The sequence below is a fragment of the Perissodus microlepis genome, chromosome 18, assembly GCF_051167445.1.
Source record: "Perissodus microlepis isolate ML-2025 ecotype Zambia chromosome 18, ASM5116744v1, whole genome shotgun sequence".
NCBI classification, from domain to species: domain Eukaryota; kingdom Metazoa; phylum Chordata; class Actinopteri; order Cichliformes; family Cichlidae; genus Perissodus; species Perissodus microlepis.
In genome coordinates this window covers 33685460-33709634 of record NC_140478.1, presented here as the reverse complement: position 1 = coordinate 33709634, position 24175 = coordinate 33685460, and the positions used below count along the sequence as shown (strand labels likewise).

The 24175-nt window shown below is 48.6% G+C and overlaps 3 protein-coding genes across 5 annotated transcripts; 1 reads left to right on the top strand and 2 right to left on the bottom strand.

Annotated features, from left to right (window-relative positions):
• Positions 1-3491: 3491 nt before the first annotated feature.
• LOC146368683 (armadillo repeat-containing protein 1-like) lies at positions 3492-12711 on the bottom strand. Of its 2 annotated transcripts, XM_084912303.1 has the most exons (8): positions 10216-10328; positions 9766-10110; positions 8320-8516; positions 7923-8014; positions 7450-7639; positions 7250-7366; positions 6996-7070; positions 3492-6558 (listed from the first exon to the last, which is right to left on the bottom strand). In XM_084912303.1, the coding sequence occupies exons 3-8, from the start codon at positions 8479-8481 to the stop codon at positions 6367-6369; spliced, it is 828 nt and encodes a 275-aa protein (XP_084768429.1). In that variant the 5' UTR covers positions 8482-8516; positions 9766-10110; positions 10216-10328; the 3' UTR covers positions 3492-6366. The 2 variants fall into 2 exon arrangements, with proteins under 2 accessions (XP_084768429.1, XP_084768430.1); XM_084912304.1 differs by lacking the exons at positions 9766-10110; positions 10216-10328 and adding an exon at positions 12632-12711.
• LOC146368681 (uncharacterized) lies at positions 12647-23753 on the top strand. The gene is made up of 4 exons (XM_084913577.1): positions 12647-12969; positions 13123-13496; positions 22352-22457; positions 22543-23753. Exons 1-4 carry the CDS (start codon positions 12927-12929, stop codon positions 22929-22931), a joined length of 912 nt encoding a protein of 303 aa, XP_084769703.1. The 5' UTR covers positions 12647-12926; the 3' UTR covers positions 22932-23753.
• Positions 13604-17061, bottom strand: LOC146368682 (uncharacterized). Of its 2 annotated transcripts, XM_084912298.1 has the most exons (3): positions 16811-17061; positions 15466-16263; positions 13604-15341 (listed from the first exon to the last, which is right to left on the bottom strand). In XM_084912298.1, exons 1-2 carry the CDS (start codon positions 16980-16982, stop codon positions 15509-15511), a joined length of 927 nt encoding a protein of 308 aa, XP_084768424.1. In that variant the 5' UTR covers positions 16983-17061; the 3' UTR covers positions 13604-15341; positions 15466-15508. The 2 variants fall into 2 exon arrangements, with proteins under 2 accessions (XP_084768424.1, XP_084768423.1); XM_084912297.1 differs by having other exon boundaries at positions 13604-16263.
• Positions 23754-24175: the final 422 nt, after the last annotated feature.

The following is a 24175-nucleotide window of genomic DNA, read 5'->3' as shown; positions in this document are numbered from 1 at the left end:
TTTGTTCTGCCCGTTGTGCAGCTGGGACTCTCCAACCTCTAGGAAGGGAACGGGAACTGAAATAAGGGGTTATGGGTTATGACCACGATCTGCAGAAGAGCATCTCTGAGCCTTGAAGCAGACGGGCTACAGCAGCAGGAGACCACGTCAGTGTCACTGCTGTCAGTGAGAACAGGAACCTGAGGCTACAGCTCACACAGACTCGCAAAACTGGACAACACAAGGTGGGAAAGCGCTTCCTGGTCTGAGGAGCCTCGGATGGCCTGTTTCAGTGTTCAGGCTGCTGCTGATTGGAGTTTCTTCTGAAGCTCGAATTAAACAGGACGGTGAGTTCACTGCACTCAGAGAAATATTTGTAAATACAGCTGATAAACTTTCACAATAACTGCAGCAGCTGGTCCCGCAGTCAGCGTGTTAGTCTCTCCCTCACAGTGAATGCTGCCCATAAACCCATCAGGAGCTGAGTTCATTGTTTACGATGGGACCGCTGGATAACAGCTGCATGTTTATTTGAATGTGCAGGTGAGACTGCAGGAGATACTGTTCTCTGCTGTTCTCAGAGGACGACACGCTCACTGAAGGGAAAGCAAACGCAGTCAGTGCAGCAGCAGCAGCACGCAGAGGTTTGCACGCTGCTGTTAAAAACAGAGATTTCCAAATGAGCATTCCCACTTCCCGGAAGTGTGAATGCCGTGACACGGTGAACACTTCAGCTGAGTGGAAATATCCCACAAAAGTCTCTCTGCAGGCTCGTGTCAGGGTGAGCAGTGAGATTATTTTAGGACAGTAAGAGGAGCGTGTTGTGTGCTGCAGAACATTCAGTGCTGGCTGACAAGCCTTAAAATGCATTCAGATTGCTGATGGACGCGGTTCAGAAAGAGTCGAGTTCAACCAGCCAAAGACACCAGGACGGCGACCCTCGCCGATCCTCTCGCCTGCTGCTGCTGCGTCTGTGCCTCTGAGCTCCGAGCCGTCCACAGCATGTGTGGTGTTTACGATTGTGTAACTCTGTGTTTTTGGACGCAGCACGGCCGGGCCTCACACCTCGCTGTGGAGGAACGGCCTCCTCTGCGTGAACTGCAGTAACCTTTCAGCAGCACCAACAACAGCAGCTTTTCTTTTTCTGCACAGAGCTTAACAAAAGCCTCCTCTCAGCGGAGGAGTCAAAGCCGCATTGAGCCAGAACACTCAGAGAAGCCGCCGCCCCTCTCTGAGCCCACTGCAGGCGGCGGCGACGACCTGCAGGCAGAGACGTGTCGACTCGTCTCATTTACCTCTTCTCACTTTTGGATCCTTCTTACATTTGGAGCACAGCAAACCAACCCCACGCCTCACACCAGTACTGGGCCCACAGTGGGCTCTGCTCCCTCATTCACTGAGCTGATTTTTCCTGACATTCCCCCCGGCGTTCATGCCTCCTCCCACACCCTAAGCAGGGATCTTTGCTTCGGTGAGACAAGTCATCACTAATCAGAATGAAAGGAAAAACCAAAATGTTCGCACCAAACAGGTTATTCTGATTCAGAAATCTGGCCTGAAAACATTCCCTTCCTTCCTTTTCTCCTTTCATGGAGGTTTTGGATCAGTCCTTCCTCTGCCTCACATCTGATATTGTAATAAGACCTGTTCTGTGTTTCATCGTCTGCACAGCAGACATGCTTCCCTGTTATTGCCTGATTATAAACCATGTGCCAGCAAACATGCCCGTGCAGGCCCACAGATGGCAGGACAAGGCCACACCGATCCCACAGAGGACCCAGGTGGGTGTGCCCACACTGCCCCACAGCAGCTTTGCTCCTCTGGGTCCTTATTCATGTTTTCTGTGGGAAAGCCCTGCATGGGCATGTTTTCCAGGTGACTGGCCCACAGCAGGTGTGGAAACAGGAACAGTGACTAACTCAGGCAGACTTTGGTGTTTCTGAATCGTGACCACAGAAAATCACATTGTGAAATCTGTGAATCCTGAAACGGTGGAGTGGAGAAGATCGGCCCACTCACATCTTCACAGGTATATTCAAGCCGGTCGGCCGTCCTCCCGGTGCCACAGAAACCCTCAGTCAGCTCAGGCAATGACCTTCGACCTGTAGCACTTAAATCCTTTATAAGGTAGAGACTGATCGAGGATCACATCACCTCAGCTCTTCAATCGGCTCCACGAGGATGCTTTATCCACCGAGGATGCTTTATCCACCGAGGATGCTTTATCCACCGAGGATGCTTTATCCACCGCACCTAAACAGCTAGAGGACGTTTGTCAGCTCAGCATTTAACACCACATCTCCCAGCAGCTGGTAAACAGACGGGGCCCACTCAGGATGAAGCCACCCCTTCAAAACTGGATCCTTGACTTCCTGACAAGCACACCTCAGTTTGTGCGGGACACAGGGACTCCACTTCCTGCCATTGAGGATGTCCACAAGAAGAGATGTCTACGCAGAGCACGCATCATTCTCAGGGACGCCTCTCATCCTGCCAATAAACTCTTCCAGCTCCGCCCCTCCGGGAGGCGCTACAGGACCCTTCAGACTAAAACCAGCAGGTTTAGGAAGATCTTCTTCCCCACAGCTGTCACCCTACTGAACTCAGTCCCCCACTGAACCTTTCCATCCACACCCCCCTATCCCTCCCAGTGACCATGATGTCATTCATTCTCAACATTCACCACACGCTCACATTGGTTACTGCTACAGTTTTAGGACACTGACAGAGTCTCTGTTACACTGCCCACACTGTTATAGTCCAGAGAGCCACGCTGCCACTGATGCAGACTCACAGCACTCTGTAGATGTTCACCTCACTGCGACATCTGTATATATGTAACACATCTGTATATCCTGTATAACAATATAAACATCTGTATACTTATTTGTACACATCTGTTCCCACCTTCTATACGACCCTTATGTATATATAATCTGCTCCTACTGCACTTCTGATTGGATGCCAGCTGTATTACGTTAAACTGTACTTATACATGTGTAATGACAACAGAGTTGACTCCTCCTCCTGAGCGCCGGGCCGCCTCAGGGCTGGGTGTTGAGCCCTTAAACGTTCAATGTTTGGTACAAATCACATCATGAAGTACAGACGCACAACAGCATCTGCTTTTTAAGGAGGCACACCTGAGTCCTCAGCACGTTCTACAGACGCAACACTGACGGTGCTGACGGGCAGCATCTGTGCGCGTGCGCCCCGAGGAGAGCGGTGAGGTCGCTGAGAGGACCAGTGGGGCCACAGCGTCCTCTGTTGAGAGCCCGACCACGACCTGCTCTCACAGGAAACCTCTTTCCAACCGCCATCAGACTGCTGAACGAAGCAGCGGCCACTCTCGAGATTACTACACAATCAGTCAACAAAACGTTTCAGTGCGATCATAATTTATCCGTTTGGATATTTACCACTGTGTTTATTACATTTGAGGCTTGTGTGTGTTTTTGTGTGAGCAGTGCTGAGTGACAACACAACGAATCTGAAACATCAAACAGCGAGCGCGAGGTTCACCAGTTTTTATTCAGCAGTCACCACACACACCGTTTCTACGGCAACACACATCATGATGAACACACGGTGAAGAAAATGCACGAGCGTCAGCTGGTGTCAGCGAAGAAAACACAAAAACATGACGTCAACACAATATCGAAGAAAAGCTTTTATTTCTGATACATGTGAAACTTCACACTTTGACCTGAGCAGAGGAAACAAGAGCAGAGCGCGCACGGGTGGAGAACAGCGCGCACGGGTGGAGAACAGCGCGCACGGGTGGAGAACAGCGCGCACGGGTGGAGAACAGCGCCCACGGGTGGAGAACAGCGCCCACGGATGGAGAACAGCGCCCACGGGTGGAGAACAGCGCGCACGGGTGGAGAACAGCGCGCACGGGTGGAGAACAGCGCGCACAGGTGGAGAACAGCTCCCACGGGTGGAGAACAGCTCACCCATGTGCGTTGGGTGTTGTTTTAAAGATGCTTCGGTCACATGACCTGTAATAACGCTGTAAAACGCCGTAGCGCTCAGAGCTCGGCTTTAACACGAGCGTTTAGCGAGGCGGCAGAACCGTGATGTCACACAACACATCAGTCAAGAACCTGGAGGCGGGGCGTCGCCCTCCTCGGGAGGAGGCGGCTTCAGCGGTCCCGTGGTTACCATCAGAGCGGGACATCCTCAGGAACCCGAGGGTTGGAGCTCGACGCTCTGTGGAGGCTCTACGATGGGGCGTTTTATACAGCGTTTCCATGGAAACGCCAATGACATCATCGATGCGTTTACCCTGCTGTCTTAAATTCAGCCGACACTGCGTTTGGATTCAACAGGCTACTCTGAATGTGATTGGACCGTGCGTTCTGTGGGTGGAGTCGTGAGCACACCTGGCAGGTACACAATTAACACAGAATGAGACGACAGCAGAAATCTGTATATGGAGGTCAAAGGTCACTTCCACTGCCAATCAAATCAGTTTGTTTCACTCTGAAATATCAACAATGAAGCTTCTGATTGGCCGCTGAGGGGAAACCGCAGCGTGAGCGGGCGCTCAGGGAAAACAGGAAATGATGTCAGACTGTCAAAAGTTCTGCAAATTTCACTCCAATCGAATGCTTTTATTCTTTATTCTTTAACGAGCTCGTTAAAGCTCCTTGGACCTGATGCTCGGAGCGAGCGTTTCAACTGCGGGAAAACCGGAACACTGCGGACTCTGAGCTCTCCCAGCCGGCACGTCGTGCCGTCTTCTCACGCGTCACTGGATCGTGCTTCTGTTCCCCGCGTCGTCCACAGAGTAACACACACACGCCGTTTACACTCAGCAGCCTCAGATTAAACCACGTTTAATAAAAAAAAAGACAAGGTGGTGATTCCAACCCTTTGGTCTCCGAAGTGAAACAAAAGCAGGTAACATGTCTCCATAAACACGACAGTGGTCGGCAATCAAACCTGTGACCTTTCAGTTTCTCTGATCGGCCTGCAGCTTTTAAACTGACGCTCTCTACCAAACGTCATGGCAGCGGGCGGCGTGACGGCAGCGGGCGGCGTGACAGCAGCGGGCGGCGTTACGGTGGACGTGAGTGCAGAAAGGCTCGTGCATCTCATTACAGCCGGAGCAAGGACCCAGGCACCGTGTCGGACCGCCTGTTTGAATAACTGCAAACGTTCCTGTCCTGATTTGGAGGTGGTTGGGTGTGTGTGTGGGGACGGGACGGGACACGGACACACACACACACACACACACACACACACACACACACACACACACACACACACACACACACTCTAAAACAGAAATCAACAGCAACACACCAGCAGTCTGGAATCATCAGGTCACCTCCTGTTCATCAGCTGAACACATTTAAAAGCTGAATTCTTTTCAGACGACTGCTGCTCTCCACACGTTCTTCCACTCCATGAGGACCACAGGTCAAACGTGATTGGTCAGTGGAACTTGCACAACAGTGGAAAGCAGGAACATGAAATCCTCTGAGCTCTCAGTGAAGCTGTGAGCTGTCTGCCCACAGGGACACGAGTCAGGAGTTTTATAGCTGAAGTTAGCCAAGGTACGTGACGGTTCCCGTGGAAACCCCGAGGGCTGACTGATGGAGCAGCAGTTTCATTTGGCTCCAACCTGTGCTTCTGACGCTGCAGGTCAGTAAACGCCTCTGCAGCAGAGGGTTAAAGCGGCCGCGTGCTCCTCACGCCGATGAAGCAGCCATGATCTGCTCCGTGTCCCCAGCATGCGGCACAAACACCTGAGGGGTCTCAGCTGACTGAGCTGTGGGAGCAGACGAGGTTATGTCCTTCCTCACGTTAACACATCTGCCACATATGAGCGAAACAGTCTGACCGTTCACCTCTGACCCCGACACGCGGCTCACGTTAGGAGCCCGCACTCAGACATTACAGGAAATGCTCCGATCGGCGCGGCGCGGCGTTTAGCCAGCTCATCTTCTCTCGCTCGTGTTGGTTGATGTCTGCAGCCCGAAAGGAAGCAGCAGGAAGTTTGTGATCAGAGAAACTGAAAGGCACGGCTCGCCGCCGCCGCTCCAACACGTCAAACGGCACGAGGGCGAATAAATAATAAACAGTATAAAGGAGGAGGAGTCTCGTTTGTTCTGACTCGGCGTTTGTTCACTTCCTGTCTGTTAAGACATTTTGGTTTGTAACACAAGGACTGGTTCACAGAGAGGACGTCGCCACGTGCAGGTCAGACTGAGCGTGGGACCCCAGGAGGAAACGGTTTCCACGGCAACATTTCACACTTTGCGTCGTCTCTCCAGCTGAACATCCTGATTTGGCAGCTGTGAGTTTTTGTTCTGAGACGAGGACGAAGGTCCGACGGTGGGAGGCGGGCCGCGGGGCAGCGCCGACCCTTCCGCCCGGTCACCAGTAGAAGGAGCGGGACAGGAAGTTGGCGGCGGCTCCGAGCCAGCTGCTTCCGTCCTGCCCCGATCCCACTCGGCTCACCGCCTTGTCGGGCTCCTGAGATGGGCTCTCCTCCTCCGGCAGGTAGTCCGGCAGGTCCACGTTCTGCTCCACCTCCACAGAGCCGTCCTCCGGGAACGGGATCAGGACCTGCACACACGGACGGGAACGCACACGTTAGACGCGCTGCGATAGGCTGCACACCTGTTCTTTAAGCATGACCCCGCCCCTTGGTTTTTATGCGTCTTCCTGTCAGTGAACTCGTGCCTGTCATCTTGCCACGCTCACAAACATGAGCTGCACCCACTCCCACTGATCCCACTTTGATGGTGTTATCAGCTGGGCGTAGTAAACCCGGCTCAGGTGGAGCACGGCTGAGCGAGCACATTTCTAACTACCAGGTGTGCGTTTGTCTCTGCTGCCCCCTGCTGGTCACACAGTGTCTCAGCTCTTCAAAGCTCACAGCTGACAGCACTGCTCCACCTTCTCTTCTGGTGCTTTTAGGTGCAACGTCACACAGAGCGAACGACGAAGCTGCGAGCACGAGAGCAAGCGTGACGTGCGAACGAGCTGAGAGCCAAACTGACCTCGTCTCCGTCTTCTCCTTTCACCACCTGCAGCGCCTTCATCACCTCGGTGGCGGCGATCGCAGACGCCAGAGCCTGAACACAAAAACACCGTCAGTCATTCACAGACGAGCTCCGGAAACTCACATTTCAGCAGCTGATTCACAGAAAATGACATAAAAACTTCAACAAAGGAACAAAAGCAGAGTTCAGGAGGAAGCTGTGATCACGTGATTATACAGCGAGAACCACGAGGGGGCGTGGTCTGGTCTGACCTCGGCCTTCAGGTCCGAGCGGATGCGGACGATGCACCTCTTCACGGCCATCTGGAAGGTGAAGCTGATCACGCCTTTGATCGTCAGCAGCGCCTCCTCACACATACTCCTCCGACTCTGCAGGGTCACAAAACAAACGCTCATGACTCCTCCCACCGCCCACGCCAAGGGAATCATTACTGAGTGAAAGGCGTGCTGACCGAGTCGTCCAGGCCGTCGATGTGGAGGACGACGGTCTTGGCTCTCTTGTTGCTTGAGCCCAGGAAGAACTGGGCTTTACGGCGGCTGCTGACGGGCTCCTCGGCCGGTTCGGAGTCGGCGCTGCCGGACGCCTGCAGGAGCTCGTAGATCTCAGACGCCAGCAGCTTCGTCTCTCCGGGCGTGGTCGACCTGGATGGAAAGAGCAGAGCTGTGGAACCTCGTTTTCCCAGCAGCAGGAGTGTCAGCGCTCTGCTCACAGCGCTGCAAGTACGAGCGGGTGAACAGGTTGGTCTCTACGTACACGTCACTGATATCGACGAGATAAAGCGCCACGATCAGCAGCGACTCACGACATTCCTTCTTCCTTTATTCTCCTTTAAACTTGTTTCTTAGAGCTCACAGCAAACAGGAAGTCACAGTCTGACTTTGTTACTGTGCTTGCAGAAACCTGGATCAGCTCCATCAGACTCACTTCTGCATGACGTTCTGGAGGCTCAGCATCATCCCCAGCTCCGCCCTCAGCTTCTCCCGGTTGGCTCGACATTCTGCCAGGTAACGGATCGCCTGGAAGGACACCCGGAAAGAGTCAGAAACTGAATCAGAGAGACGGCTTCACACACCAAACTCCATTCAAATATCGTCTAATTTAAAATAACAGATTCTGTTGCTGTTCGAGGCGTTTCAGCGCCGACGACCAGCAGCCTCTAACTCGTTCTGATGTTTGGGTTCAGACACCTGGAGCAGATCTTTGCACACAACAGGTGTTACATCAAGCCGAGAGCTGATCCGGGTGTCTGAAATCCTCATGTAAGCTCCGCCCTCTCTCTATTGGAGAGAGTCTATGTGTTTCCACTGGACTGTGAGCTCACCAGCAGGGCGGAGTAGACCACCTGAGGGTTGGGGTGGTCCAGGAACAGGATGAGTCCGGGCAGGCAGCCCTGGTCCTGGACGATGGCCCTGCGGTTCATGGGGTCGGCGGCCAGGTCCCTCAGCTGGTTGACCACGGCCAGCGCGTCCGGCTCGGCGGTCATGGCTGCTGCCGTTCACTCGCCCATAAAAGAAGCAGCTGAGGGGCGAGCAGAGTAAGGTATTTCTACGTCATTTATTTTCCTCTCACGACCTCTGACCTCTGAGAAACCCCAGACCATGAATATCACGGGAAACAGAAAACGTGTTTCCTTCACACACATTTCACTGTATTCACATCCTGACAACAGCCTCTAAGAGCTTTGCATCAGAAGGTAAACAGCGTGACCTGGTGACCACAGGATCAGAGGCAGCACAGGGGGGAGGGCAAGGAGATAACGAGGACCGTAGTTTTTATTAGACCCTGTGTCAGATTAAGTATTTTTAATTATTACAGAGGGCGTGGGACCGATTCAGGAAGGTCAGTGCAGGTGTTCCACTACGAACACAGAGCTGTACCCATCAAGGCCTCGTCCGCCGAGCTGTGAGAAACTAGCAATGTTTCCTCTAAGTTTTTATTTTAGTTCACCTGGTCTTCATTTTCACATCTACGTTAACTGGACGCTTTGTCACATCGCGCTCTAGTTTTCAGTTTAGTTGTAGTTAAGCGAGGTAAGCTTGGTGCTGCTGGGGTGTTGGACTCAGCACAGTCACAGCAGCAGGAGGTAAGCCTTAGACCCTCGCTCTTGTTTGGAAACGACCCGGCCCCTCCCGTCTCTCGTTTCCTCTCATCCTCCTCTGCAGCAGGTGATGGCTGTCCTGGTTCTGCAGCAGTGGGTGGAGAGGATGCTGGAGATGAAGCTCATCTGTGGGAGGACTCGTAGGAGATGCAGCTGGATGCAGGTGTCTGTAATAACCCGTCAAAGCGTTCAGCAGAGATATTAATGAGAGCACATCTGAGGCTGTAGAGGCCGGAGGGCTGTTTCCTGCTGGTGTCCGGCCTCCAGCTGATAAACTCTCATGTTGGATCTAAAGCTTCATGAACACAGACACAGGAACATCTTCCTTAGAGGAGCCTCGATGATGATGATGAAGAGAAATGCTTCCTGCTCTATAAACGCTTTGATATATTTGAACCTGACAGCTGTCAGACTGAAGCCTGGATGGACCCACCTGTCCTACCTCCGTGTATTTCATGTCAGTTGTTAATGTGCTGCCGAACCGACCGGAAACCTCCCCCGTGTCTTCCGTTTCTCCGTTATTGCGTCTTTGATTGTGTTTCTTTCTACAGAAGCCGGAAGAAGCTAAATCAGCTGATTCTCGCGCTAACTTTGGAGCCGGCCTGTGGTCGCGGCTCAGCGCGGGTCTCAGGCGCTGTGTTCGGCTGCCCGAGCCCCGGGAGCACTCACCTCTCTGACGGACACCGAGCGCCGGCTAGCGGCTAGCTGGTCCCGTGGGCTGTCCGGTCGGCCTCTCCTCCGGCAGCCTCGCGCGGTGGTGACGATTCCGCACCTCTTCAGGGTTCGCGTGCGCGCGGATTTTCAGTCTCCGGCGCCGTTAACGACTCGATGAAAACACCGTGAACCGAAGCAGCAACGCTTCCTGCTGAACGCCACCCGGCCGTCCACGGCGCAACATCAAAGCCTGCGATTGGCTGAGCCGAGACCACCTGATCGCGCCGACCAATGAGCTGCTTTGTTCCTACAGCTAATGGCGCCGCGCCCTGAAGGAACCGGAAATTGACGCAGGATCAGCTGGAGACAAAAACGTCACATTTATCTGAGTTATAGGTTTAAAAAAGTGAATTTAAAACACTTCCATGAGCTCATTTCCTGTTTTCACCTGTTGCACCATCTCACCTGCACATTTCTATCACGTGTTGGAGAAACTGTGGCCGCATCGTTTCCGGTGGACGTAGTAAAGCACAGTTTAGCTTCCTGTTGTGAACACTGGAGGTGCACGGAGCTGGCTCCGAGTGAGATGCTCACTGGAGAAAGCATATTCTGCCCGGTGACATTAATTTGGTGGCAGTTTCTGCCAGAGTAAACATGTTTGCCTGGAAGATCTCCTGGACCCGTGCGGGATGAAAATGAAGTGATCGGAGCTCCTGTGACTCTGACGATTACATTTAGCTTCGTGAAATGTTTTCAAGTTTCTGTACAAAATAAATCAGCTGATTCTGAGGAGCTCAGCGGGGAACCTCTCAGAGTTCACTCACAGACAAACACGTTTTATTAAAGCAAACATCAATCACTGTTTGACGTCAAACTTCAGGTAGCAGGTAAATGTGGAGCCAGTTACAGATCTGCAGGTGACGCTTTGTTGCTGCTTTGTCTTCATTGAACCCACAAACCGTCAGACAGCCACGATCGTTCTGTATTTCCAGAGAAAATGAGTCATTGCGAGCTTTTACCGCGTGATTCTGGGTGACATGACGCGCACATGAATGCGGATTGCAGAGGTTTTCTCCTCAACCTGGTTTTTTAAATCCCTGCATTAATATTTTCTTTGGACTTCGCTTTTTCCCGTAAACACACTAAAACAAATGTGTGAGAATTGAGGAAGTGACGAAGCACGTGACTGTGGCAGAGTGCACGTGTCAGCGTTCAGTGCTGTCCAGCAGAGGGCAGCAGAGGGCCACGCACAGGTGCCCAACAGCCACTTATTTATGTCACTAGAACAAAAACACCCAAACAGGCACCAGGTGACAGCTTCCCTCACTGCTGTATCTGCTTCGTCTACATTTTTATTAGGGAGGAAACACATTTTCAAAATTGAAAATACAGTCGAGGGCTGTTTTTCCAGCTGCTTCAGTCCAGCGGGTGGTGACAAAGCCAAAGACTGTAGTGCAAAGATGATGGATGTGAAGCATGAGAGGAGAGCGTGAGGAGGAGCTGCTGCAGCGTTCTGCTGTAAAACCCTGAACACAGCACCATCCCCTGACCTGCACACACTGCTGCTGATAACGCCCAGAATAAACTGTAAGGTTTGTGTGTGAATGTGTGAGGGTGGAGGGGGCGGTGGTGCAGAAGGAGTCAGATTGAGCTGACTGACCGAGGACAGCTGTGAAGAACGAAGAGCCGGGCGCTGTTCACTGAGCTGAGGGAGGAACAGCTGCCGTGCTGCGAGGCCCACAGTGACAGCAAAGCCACAGTCGCTGCACAAAAAGCTTGTCAGGAAGGAGAAGCACAAACGGCTGGTGCTGAACACGCTGCAGCAGCAGCTCTTCATCTGCTCCGTGTTTGGCTCCAGCAGGTCCAAACACATCAAGTCTCCCAGTACAACTCCAGCTTCACTACAAGCACGCCTCCCTTCATACTGCACGAAAAACACATTTTAGCCGCAGGTGGTCGAGTCTGCAGGATCCCCCGCTGCACCGTGAGGCCTAAACTGTGATTTGTTGAGGTTACAGCAGCTTCATTTACAGATTACTCAAACAAGCCCGCAGCTACGGTTATTTAATGATAATATTAAGAACTCTGCAGACGATCGGCACAACGAATGAGCTCGTGCGCACAAGCCTGAATACACCGGGAGGGTTGCATCAGGAAGACGTTTGACCCAGGATAACAACAACGGTCTCCATGGAAACTGTGCTACTGCTGGCCAAAGGGGGTGGGGGGGCTGTGAGATGATTAATGTTATCAGTGTGCACGCCTCACAGGTTGGAGACAAGACAAGAAAAACAGGAAGTGTGAAGTAAGTGGGACGAGGGACAGAGTGGAGATTGGAGCAGAAAAGAGTGGAAGGTCTTTGGTGTGTCTGTGGAAAGAGGAGAATGAGGAAGAACGAGGAGCAGGCAGGAGTAACGGCAGGACAGGTGTACAGCAAACACAGGAAAGGATGTGCTGCAGCTTTAAGGGCACAGGTGGAAATGTACTCATGAATGAAGAGAGGCTGCTGAGAAGGTGAAGGAGCATTTAAGGAGCTCATGAATGTAGAAAATAAAAGAGAGGAGGATTGATGGATGGAGGACAGTCAACGAATCAGGAAGTGCAGAGGATTGGGAAGGAGGAAGCGAGGGCAGCTGAGGATGAAGAGTGGAAGTAACTACAGAGGGTTAAACCACCATGAAGATGTGGGAAAGAGCTGCTGTAGGTTAAGGGAGGAGACGGAGAAGTTCAGAGAAGGTGGATCAGAGAAAGCAGATGATTGGCTGCTGAGAGAGGAGCTGTGGTCCTGCATGAGGGAGTCAGGAAGAGGACAACATGTATGAGGACAGAGACGGTGAATCTGCAAGGAGCAGAGGAAGTGAAGGTAGATGAGTTTAAATACCTCGGGTCAACCGTCCACAGCAGCAGAGGACAGAGGTGTACAGTAAGTGCTCCATCCTCCCTCCTCACAGTGATTCAAATGCTGCTAACAGTCTGTGAACCAGGAGGAAGAGGAAGTGAGAGAAGTGAGACTCAAAGAGGAGACAGAGGGCGACATCATCCAGTAGGCGGTGCTCTCCTTCTCACTGTGTTCGACCATTGTGTCAATAATAAGTGCTGCTGTGAAGAGAACAATTCTCAGACTGAATGTTGAACATCAGCTAGTTTCTCCTGTTGATTTAAACCTTGTTGTACAGATGGAACATTGGCTGTGGATTATTCTTGCTGCTCTTTTCTTTGGTGAGATACAAACATCAACATGTTTCCTCTGCACACGACTCACAACAAGGACAGAAAGAGGAGATTTAATCATTTTACACTGTGGAACTTTTCAATAACTTCAATCATGTTTATTGATCCATCTCTTCCTCTGCATGTTCTGTTCTTCCTCAGAGTGTAAAGGAGAAGACAAAGTGATCCAGGAACAAGGAGATGTCATTGCTGCTGAAGGAGACACAGTTACACTTCACTGCAAATATGAAACAGCTTCTACATTTCCATATTTGTTCTGGTACAAACAGGACGTGAACGACTATCTGAAATATGTTTTACGGCGAGATTCTTCTGGAACTGAAAACGCTCAAGAGTTCCCAAAACACAGATTTGATGCTGAACTCAACCAGACATCAGTTTCTCTGAAGATCCAGAAGCTTCAGCTGTCTGACTCTGCTGTGTACTACTGTGCTCTGCAGCCCACAGTGACAGGAAACAGCAAAACTCTGTACAAAAACCTTTGGAGCAAAGACAACAGAATACTCCACAACATCCACTAGAGGGAGCCACACACTGTTAAACCTCTGATTCTTGTGTCATTGGACTGATGACAAAGACAACAGAGAAATGAAGCAGTAAAGATCAGAGACAGAGACAGAGCTGCTGTGGAAGCACAACGGAAACTTTATTTATAAAGATCCTTTCACATCGACACGTCAAACAGCTCGTACGGTTTGTTAGTGTCAGCTCTGAAGACTGAAACGTTTAAAAAGATGTGAACACAAAACAAAGCATACTGGAAACACAAACTTCAACATCTGAGTTCAATCCAAAAATCACTGAGGACACAAACCAAACATCTTCCACTAAATGTTCAGGTGCAAACAGAGTGATGGAGGTAAAGAAGAAAACCTCGAGTGTGATGCAGGCGGAAGATCAGAGCTGCATCTTTGTCGTATTTACACCGTTGCCTCTGATTCTACTGAAGCAGAGACGTCATCAAACATGTTTTCTTCCAGAGTCTCAAAGAAATCCTACAAAACAGCTTTTGTAGAAAACAGAGTGTTTAAAACCCGAGTATGAAACAGCTGCGAGGTTATCATCTATAATCTGTCTGAGCCTGCAGGTGGGGGGGCCTGCAGGTCCCCGATCGTCGTGGCGATGGTGGAGAGCCACGAGGCGGCGCTTCAGTCCCTGCTGACCGTGCTCAGTCACAGTCAGGGGGGTGCGCCCTCTCCTTATTCAAATATCACTGAAATATAGAAGGTCACCTCAGCCTGTTTCATTTTCTCATGAAAGTTGGTTTCCTTGGAGATCACCTGGGCAACGTGGAGCGCGCCGCCGCGCGAGGAGGCGGGAGCAGCTCAGCCACCTCTCATCGCTCCAATAAAACTGCAGTTATGTATTCAGTGACACGTTATTTAGCTTTGACTGTGCGGTCTATTTCCTCTAAACAAGTTTTCATTTTTACTTCAGTCAACTAAAATTTTAGCTCAGCTCGAGTTTCTGCAGTTGAGGAAATGTTAGAACAGCCCTGCATGAACCCTTCAGGTCACCAACCAAACCCAGTAACATGAATTAAAGCCACGAGTGTTTAAACATGTCTGTGAAGGTTCTCGGTCATCCAGGTCATCCTAGTCTAAGAAAAGCGCCGGGACTTCTTTAGGTTGCTTGAAGACGTTTCATCCGAGAAGCCCTGTGGGAGTTTCCCCCCAAGAGGGACAATGATCCCCTGATGATCCTCCACCTAATCACATGGGCCATGGCATGAAAGCGGGTGTAGGTCACAATCAGCCAGGGTTTCGGGTGAGCTCATTGTGAAACCTGGCCCCACCCTATCATGCGATTTCCTGAGGTCAGATGGCCCAGGATGTGAGTGGGTGTTAAGGCGTCTGGGGAGGGAACTCAAAACTGGATTATAGATGGCAGACAGTTGGTGTGGTAAGCCCCGCCCTCTGTTCAAAGATGGTCGCTCACAGTGGACGTAAATGGCTTCTTTCACTCCTCTTTCAAACCATCTGTCCTCTCTGTCCAAAATGTGAACGTTGGCATCCTCAGAGAGTGACCTTTGACCTTTAGATGCAGGTGTACAGATGAGTCTTGTCCTGTAGGGCTTAAATCCGTGACTCTCCACCAGTTGCTCTTAGAACTGAAGAAGCTTCTCGGATTAAACGTCTTCAAGGCAACTTAAAGACGTCCCAAGATTTCCTTTCAAAGCTCCTCAGATTAACGTTTAAACGGCTGCATGTCGAACATCAGTGAAACTTCAGCACAGCTCAGCTGCACACAGTCGCCTCTCAGAAGAACAGCTTCACTTCCATCTCTTCATCATTTCATATCACAACTCGCCACCTCTCATTCATACTAACATAGTGTTCCAAGGCTCGACGTGATATTTTCTAGAAGAAGAAAAGTAAATTAATACAAGAGCACGCCTCCCCCAAGTCAAACTGATCATGTGACCAACCTCACACCGAGCGACTCCAACGAACTGCTGCTGGAGTCTAAAAACTGTGTTTGAACCTGAATGCATTCTTGATGGTTTTCCAGCTTGGAAAGTTCCGGACTACGACTTCTCCCCCGTGTGAGTCTTCATGTGGCGTAACATGTGATTGCTCCGTGCGAACGTTTTCCCGCATGTTTTACAGGAATACGGCTTCTCGCCTGTGTGGATCCTCATGTGGACGTACAGATTCCCGCTCTGACTGAAGGTCTTTCCACACGTCAGGCAGGAGTACGACTTCTCCTTAGTGTGGATAATCATGTGGCGCAGCATGGTGCTCTTTTGAGTAAAACTTCTCTGACATATTTTACAGGAATGCGGTTTCTCTCCTGTGTGGATTTTGTGATGCTCTTTGACTTGGCATTTTTTCTTGAAGGCTCTTCCACAAACATCACACTTTAAAGTCTTTTTACCTGCGTCAGAGTTCTTCTGACGCGCTAACATGCGAGCGTGTGCAGGATTGTTACAGTGAATTCGATATATAATTCTAGTTGGTCCCGAGTCTGCACTCCTGCCTCCTTCCTGATCTCCGCTCTCAGCTCCAGCAAAGCTGTGACAGAGGAGCTGCTCCTCATCTCCTCCTGGTTCACTGTGCTCTCCTTCCTCAGCAGCAGTCACCATAAAGGTATCCGTCTCCTCCTTCAGTCCCAGCTGCTCTCCCTCCTGACTGCTGCACAGTTCCTCCTGTTCCTCTTTAATCTGTGGAGGTTCTGGTTCCTCCTGGTCCACACTGGAGCTCCTCTCCTGGTTCCAGAGTTGCTGCTCAGGGAGAACCTCCTCCTCCTCCTCCTCCTTACAGACATGTTCCTGTGGGACGTCTGGAGGACAGAAACATAAATATGGCTCCTTTTAATCAGTAACGAGGCTCTGCAGTAAATGCTAACTGGACTGGTTCCTGTGTCCTCTACCCCAGCGGTCCCCAACCCCCGGGCCTCGGACCGGTACCGGTCCGTGAGTCGTTTGGTACCGGGCCGCGAGAGTTGAGGCTCAGGTGTGAAATGTATGGTTTTCAGGGTTTTTATCGGTTTTCAGCGTTATTTTGTTATCGTTTTTATCGTTTACTCGGTTTTCCTGGGTCTTTTCACGTGTGTTATGAATAAATCTTCTTTTTTCGGTACCGGTACTAGTTTTATTTTGTTGTATTTATCCGCGACACATTAAAGGCCGGTCCGTGAAAATATTGTCGGGCATAAACCGGTCCGTGGCGCAAAAAAGGTTGGGGACCGCTGCTCTACCCGACACGCCGTCAAACAGCAGTTAGCTGCTGGGACAGCGGCTGCATGCTGCTCACAGCGGAGGTTATAACTGTGTCAAACAGGGACTCCGTGATTTAAAGGCAGGTTTTAGATGAAGACACAGACTCACCTGCTGTGTGCAGCTTGATTTGGGGTTTCCAGGTGATATCCAGCAGTCTGCGCTGACGGTCGATCTCTTCCTCGTACTGGACGATCGTTTTTTCAAACTCCAAGAATATTTGTTCAGCAGCAGCAGTTAGTCGCTCGTTGATAAACTCTCTCAGATGCTGAACTGAAGGCATTGTTACTGCCGCAGCTCACACACTCAGCTCACACACAACAACACACTGCACAGCTCACAAAACGGGGCTTCCGCCTCTTCTTTGTATACTTCCGCCTGGTGTCACACAGTCAAGTTCCGGCAGAAGAGCGCACTGAGCTTTGTTCCGCCTCTGCAGCTCCTTGCTCGTGCAGATTTGAGATCGGACGGGTTCTTCATAAGCAAAATACAGAAATACACACGAACAGAGTCATGAAACAATTCCGAAACAAAACAGAAAGTAAAAAACATTATTATGTAATAACATAAATGAAAAATATGTTAACAGTTGAGCAAACCTGACACAAACATGGTTTTGATGGAGTTCATCTGTTACCACTATTATTAATCAAACTTAAGATCAACCATGAAATCTATAAAACTTGTTTGATCTGTTTGAGGCCCTGAAGGTCTCCAACATTCAGTGTCGACTTCCAGTTTCTCAGAGTTTTTCTCATTAAGTTATTGATGAAGAAATGTTTGTAATTTGAGCTCATGAAATGCTTTTCTTATATGTAGACTTAGTATAAACTTTTGAATGTCGCCTTATAAACAGTCTGCCAAATCTGAACCCGAGTGGTGATCTGTGCCAACCACAAACTGTTCAGTCAACTTAATCTGATTTATAGCATCAAATCACAACAACAGTTGCTTTTAGGCACTTTATATTGTAAAGTCAAGACAATAATACAGAGAAAACTCAACAATCAGATGACCCACTGTGAGAAAGCACTTTGGTGACAGTGGGTTTGATGTGAGAGGAGGAAGACAGGACGAAAAAGCGAAGAAGAAACACTCAGTGCATCATGGGAATGCCTAGGAGAATATATTATATTAGTACATTATGTGGTCTGAGTTTGTGTGAGAGTGATCCCAGTGATGAGGGTTACTCAGGCCGTGGCCCGGACTGGTGGTTGGTTCCAGATTTGGAGCGTCCAAACCTCGCTTAAAAGATAATCACACTTATGGACACGTTCTCTCCATATCAGACTGCCTTATCAACGGAGGGAAATGTACTAAACTGTGTGTGAAGCAGGCAGGATTGGACCCAAACACAGACGCGTCGGGCAGGCAAAAAGTAAACTCAAAAGCAGCTTTATTGCTGAACACAAGGATTACAACATTAACTAATGCGGGACTACAAAACAAACCAGGCAGATTGCAGGACACACGGAGGACGGAGACGCTGACACAAATACACAGAAGGACAACGAGGACGTGAGAACACACGAGGAACAGCTGACGTGAATTATTAACATGACGCCACAGGAGAAACACAACACGACACGGCGAACATGGGCTGTGTCCCAATTCAGAGACCGCACGCTTGAAGTACGCACACTACGCGTACTACGTACGGTGCGTACTATAAGTACGAGAAGTGCGGAAGTGAGAGGCTTGTGAAATGGGACGGTCTAGCCTGCGTCGCGCTGTTCAGGTTGCCTAGCAACCATGATACTAACCGCGAGAAACGTTTCATACAGCTTTGTTTGACATAAATGAAGGAGAAAAATGTTTTGTTGGTCATTCATTTTTGTCATGACATCACTTTGATTAGCTGAGTATCTGAGGCTGAGACCACGGGACTGGAAATATATATATATATATATATATATATATATATATATATATATATATATATATATATATATATAAATATATATATATGTGTGTGTGTGTGTGTGTGTGTGTGTGTGTGTGTGTATATTACAGCAGTGACCTGAACTTGAAAGATTCAAGTTGCAGTTATTTATATTTCCTATCACCTTAAATCTTCACTCAAAAGTGTATAAACATATGTATTATACATAAGAGACAAATATTGTTCTTTTAATATGTTGGCATTATTACATTTGGCTCAATGCTTACATATATGTGTAAAAAGCAAATGTACGAGCTGTGATAACTGTGTCTGATAAAATGAAGAGTCGACTGATATATGAAATATTCCTTTATTGGGTGAGAAAATCAGACCATGTCATAACTGCTTTAAGTCATACAGAATAGATATCAGAGCCTTAAACAGGCTGACTTCTGCTAAATGGGTCAAACTGGGCAGAAAGTCTACAAACACATAACATCCTTATAGAATATGATGTAACACTATAGATCAACTTACCTCAGAATATATAAAGCATATAAACAATTACAGCAATATGATGCAACAAACACAGCAGCTACTGATCCAAAATACTCAAAGCTTCATAGAACTGAAACCAACATTTATTTTTAGCTCCATTCTGCTGCTGATACAGACTTTAGGTTTCTGAACATTAAACTTGTTGCTGCCTTTCATAGTGTGTAACTCGAAGGCCCTGAGTACTTTCTCCCACACTGAAAACACTGGATGATCACATTATTTGAACATTACCTAATAAGACTGATTCAGGACAGACAGTTATGTTAAACTTTCCTAGCAGTCCTTCACAAACAGGGAACAGTCTGTCTATTCTCTCCATCTGTCAGCTGCTGCTGGCTCTTCCTCCTCCTCTTCCTCACACACTGCTGAGTTTGTCCTGGTGGATCATCAGGGCTGCAAAGCCTCACAGATGATGTGCAGCAGTGGGTCCCTCAGTCTGTCCTCACTCTGGACACTTGCAGTCGTCACACATGGAAATCAAATGTGTGATAAGCTGCAGGATTCAAACACAAGTGTAACTTATAAACACATGTTCATACTTTTATTCCACAATCAGAGAGAAAGAAACAGAGAGAGAGTGCAGGACAGACAGACAGGTGACAGTCTCAGGTGTACACACTGCTACACAACAGCACAGAGAAGGAGGATTTAGTGTTTGTGTTATTACGAGTGTAAACAAGAAGAGTTCCAGATGGTCCAGTGGACACATGTGTGACTGCTGTGATTAAAGCATCTTTCTTTCAGCTTAACGAGTGAACCGTCAGCTCGTTCAAACACACGTTAAAGTCCGTTTGGCTCGACACCACCGAACAGAGGCAGCAATATAACACAGCTAACATTAACAGTGCAGTGAATCCTGCTTGTGCCGTGATATTCAGGACTGCAAACCGAGCAGCATCACTGACTTTCAGCTTGTTGTGTTTGTGGATATATGACTGACTTTAATTATCCATGAAATCATCACATTCTCTGTCAGATTAAGGTCGACTATCGAACAGCGTATAAAGTAAAGGCTTTAAAACCAAGTTATTACAAACATCAGTAATGTCACACAACTTTGCCGACATGTGGTCAACAGTAATGTTTTAATGTTCTTCATTATTAAACATTCGCACATAAATAAGTGACATCATATTCAGTACTTACTTTTAAAAGTTTACTCTTCGGCCGCCCCACTTCAGCCGTATTATTCGGCAAAACTATCCACACCTGCCTCCGCGCTATGAATTGTGGGATATATGGGACCATGAAGTGTCCACCGGACCACACTTCAAATTTGGGGGTGATTCTGGGAGGATGGCGGAGTGAGCGGTTCAACTTGAGAGCTCTGAGGCTTTTCCTGAAAAGAACCTCCTTTATGTCTTGACCGCAGTCAAGTAAACCGGAGTTAGAAGCAGACTAGTTATACTTCATCTCTAGAACTCAAAAACTTCCTCCCTGTGTTTCTCTCTGTCATTCTCAATACTTTCCGTACTTCCTAGTAGGCGCCGTACGTAGTACGCAAACTGCGCGGACTAGGAAGCGTGCGGTCGCTGGATTGGGACATGACGCCATGACGGGGAAACAGGATGGAACACAAAGAGGGAAACGAGACACAAGGACTCATACAAGCACACAGACACACAGAGGGAATCTAATAATCAAAACCTGAACAACAACCCAGGCACTATAGTATAAACTCCAGACTAACCAAGTGGATTTGTTAGGACATAAATTATAATAATGAAAAAACACAAGAAAACTCAAAACACTGGGAGAAATGACCCGGGACCAGCAGATCATCAGCTTTGCCTCTGAATTTATCTGGAGGAAGAGTTTTCAGTGGGAAACATTTCGTCACTCATCCAGGTGACTTTTTCAGTCTCAGCTGACTGCAGGTTTCCCCAATCTTATAAACAGCACATCAAGAAGGCCCTGAGTAAATGTGGTTACCCCAGCTGGACTTTTGTCAAAGCTGGAAGGCTCCAAAAGAAAGCTGCAGCCGATCCAGGAGAGAAGGACAACAGCTGCCCAAGAGAAAACCTGTAGTGATCCCGTACGTCTCAGGAGTATCGGAGCAGCTGAGACACATTTTCTCTAAACACTGCGTCTCTGTGGCTTTTAAACCCCAAAACACGCTGCGCCAAAAACTGATCCACCCCAAGGATCGGGTCCCCGACACAAACAGAGTAACATAGTGTACGCTGTTAAGGAGGATTGGCAGGATTTATACATCGGGGAAACCAAACAACCTCTGGCTACAACACAGCAGAGCTACCTCGTCAGGCCAGGACTCTGCAGTCTGTTCACACCTACAGGCCAGTGGACACTCTTTCAATGATGAGGATGTAACATCCTGGACAGGGAGGGACGCTGGTTTGAGGGCGGAGTCAAGGAGGGAAAGACCATCTCTGAATGGAGGAGGGGCCTAAGGGTACGTCTGTCACCATCTTACAATGCTGTGATTGCAGCCATTCCCCAACTCTCTGTGAATGGGACTCATGGCCATTGATCAGTGGTTGTTGATCAATGGTTGTTGATCAGTGGTCATCACAATCTGCATATTAATGATCAAGAAACTGACCTCCCAGCCCGTTGTGTCAGGGGGCGGGTCTGTGACCCAGCGTTTTTAGTTTATGTGATATTTTTGATTTCTTATGTTAATGTTTAGTTTGCGTGATGTTGTCAGTTTGGTTATACTTCAGTTATTTTGTATTTTTGATTACTTATGAGATAATGTTAAGTTCTAGTTTTACTATTAGTTTGTCTTAGTTGAGTCTGAGTCTGGTTTATGTTTCTTGTGGGTCTCTGTGTTTATGAGTTGTTTCCTGTCTTCTGTGTTGTCTTTAACGTGTGAGTTATGTCCGTGCCTTCGCCCCACTTATCTGTTTCCAGTTACTTCTCCTTGTGTTCCTGTCATGTGTTTCATGTCTACACGCTGCATTGTCAAGCTCATGTTTCCATTTCTTTGTTTCACCATGTTTCCTGTGTTAAACACTAACAAGGCTAAAGAGTGGTGCTGAGTTGTTTATCATCACCTGCTGTTGAGTTGGAACATTAATTCTGTTAAACCTGCTTCCTGCAATAGGAGCAAATATCCACTGAAAGCAGCAGAAAGACGTGCTGAGTGTAAAGCTGTCAGCAGGGGGAATAACACAGGGCTGTGAATGAGTCCTGTCACTGTGATCAGGCTCCTCCTTCTAATCCACCAACTTAGTGTTGATGAAGACTAAACAGAGAGATCACAGCTTCTTTATACTTGCTGTAGCTCACAGTTACTCTACACTGCAGATATGACGCCTCTGTTCATCTCAGTGCTGCTGGCTGCTATGTGCCTCGGTATGAACACAACTCTGTTTCTTTGATATCAACATTGACGTGATTCTTTAACAGCACACTGATACTGTTTGTTGGTGTTTTACAGAATGCAGAGCACAAAAAGACAACGTGCTGCAAGCAAAAGGAGAAGAGACTGCTGCTGAAGGAGGCACAGTAACACTTGGCTGTCAGTATGAGAGCAGTGGAACAAGTAATTATCTCTTCTGGTACAAACAGGATGGAAACAACAGCCCCAAATTCATCCTGAGTCGTGTTAGCAGGGATGATGGAAACACAGCAGACGAGTTCAAGGAGAGATTTTCCTCCACACTGGATTCCAGCATCAGATCAGCTCCTCTGAAGATCCAGAAGCTTCAGCTGTCTGACTCTGCTGTGTACTACTGTGCTCTGCAGCCCACAGTGACAGGAAACAGCAAAACTCTGTACAAAAACCTTTGGAGCAAAGACAACAGAATACTCCACAACATCCACTAGAGGGAGCCACACACTGTTAAACCTCTGATTCTTGTGTCATTGGACTGATGACAAAGACAACAGAGAAATGAAGCAGTAAAGATCAGAGACAGAGGCTGTATCCTGATTCAGGGTCTGCAGCCTTAACGGTCCACAAAGGCCGCGTACTCAAAGACCGCTAAGGCCGGAAGTGCGAGGCTTGTGAAATGGGCGGTCTAGCCTCCGTTGCGCTGACCAGGTTGCCTAGCAACCATGATACTAACAGCTGGAAACGTGTCATACAGCTTTGTTTGACAGAAATGAAGGAGAAAATCTTTTGTTCATTTGTTTGTTTGTTTCTACACGAGCTTTGATCATTCTCTGTAAGATTAAGCTCAGCTATTGAACGGCGTGTATTTTAAAGTAAAGGCTTTAAAACCAAGTTAGTACAAACGTCACTAATGTCACATAACTTTGCCGACGTGTGGCCAACAGTAACGTTTAATGTTCTTCGTTATTAAACATTTGCACATAAATAAGTGACATAATATTCAGTACTTACTTAAAGTTTACTCTTCGGCCGCCCCTCATCCGCCGTTTTTTTTCGGCAAAATTATCCACACCCACCGCCGCGCTATGCATTCTGGGATATGTTGGGCCACGAAGTCTACACCGCCACAGCCTTAAAATTCAGGGAAATGAAGGACGCACTTCAGAGCCGCATTTCGAGCAGCCTTTGAATTGGGACAGCCTTCGGCGCGCCGCTGTGACGTAATCGGCCTTGAAATGCGGCCTTTAAGGCTGCAGACCCTGAATTGGGATACAGCCCGAGACAGAGCTGCTGTGGAAGCACAAAACTATTTTATTGGTTGAGCTACTAAACTGGCCCCGCCCACTGAAGTTGAGCTCATCCAATGACATTATTTGCTGGTCATTGTGCTGCAGTGGGAGAACATTGTTCATGTGCTGTCTGTCTGGCTTTAATAACTCCAAAGACATGTTGCTGCACCTCTTTTTGCTTCTATCTCACATTATAGGTGAGTTTAAGAACAGGGATTAAAGTTTAGTTGAAGCTGCTGCATTAAGCAGATATACAGACTGCATTTCACTACTTTTCTTCTTTCTTTTTCCAGGACTAACAGCTGGAGACTCAATCACTCCTCAACAACCTGAAGTCACTAAAACAGAAGGAGAATCTGTCACACTCACATGTGACTATCAGATAAGTGGCACCCCTGATGTTCACTGGTACAAACATCATTCTGACCTTCAAGCTCCGCAGTTTA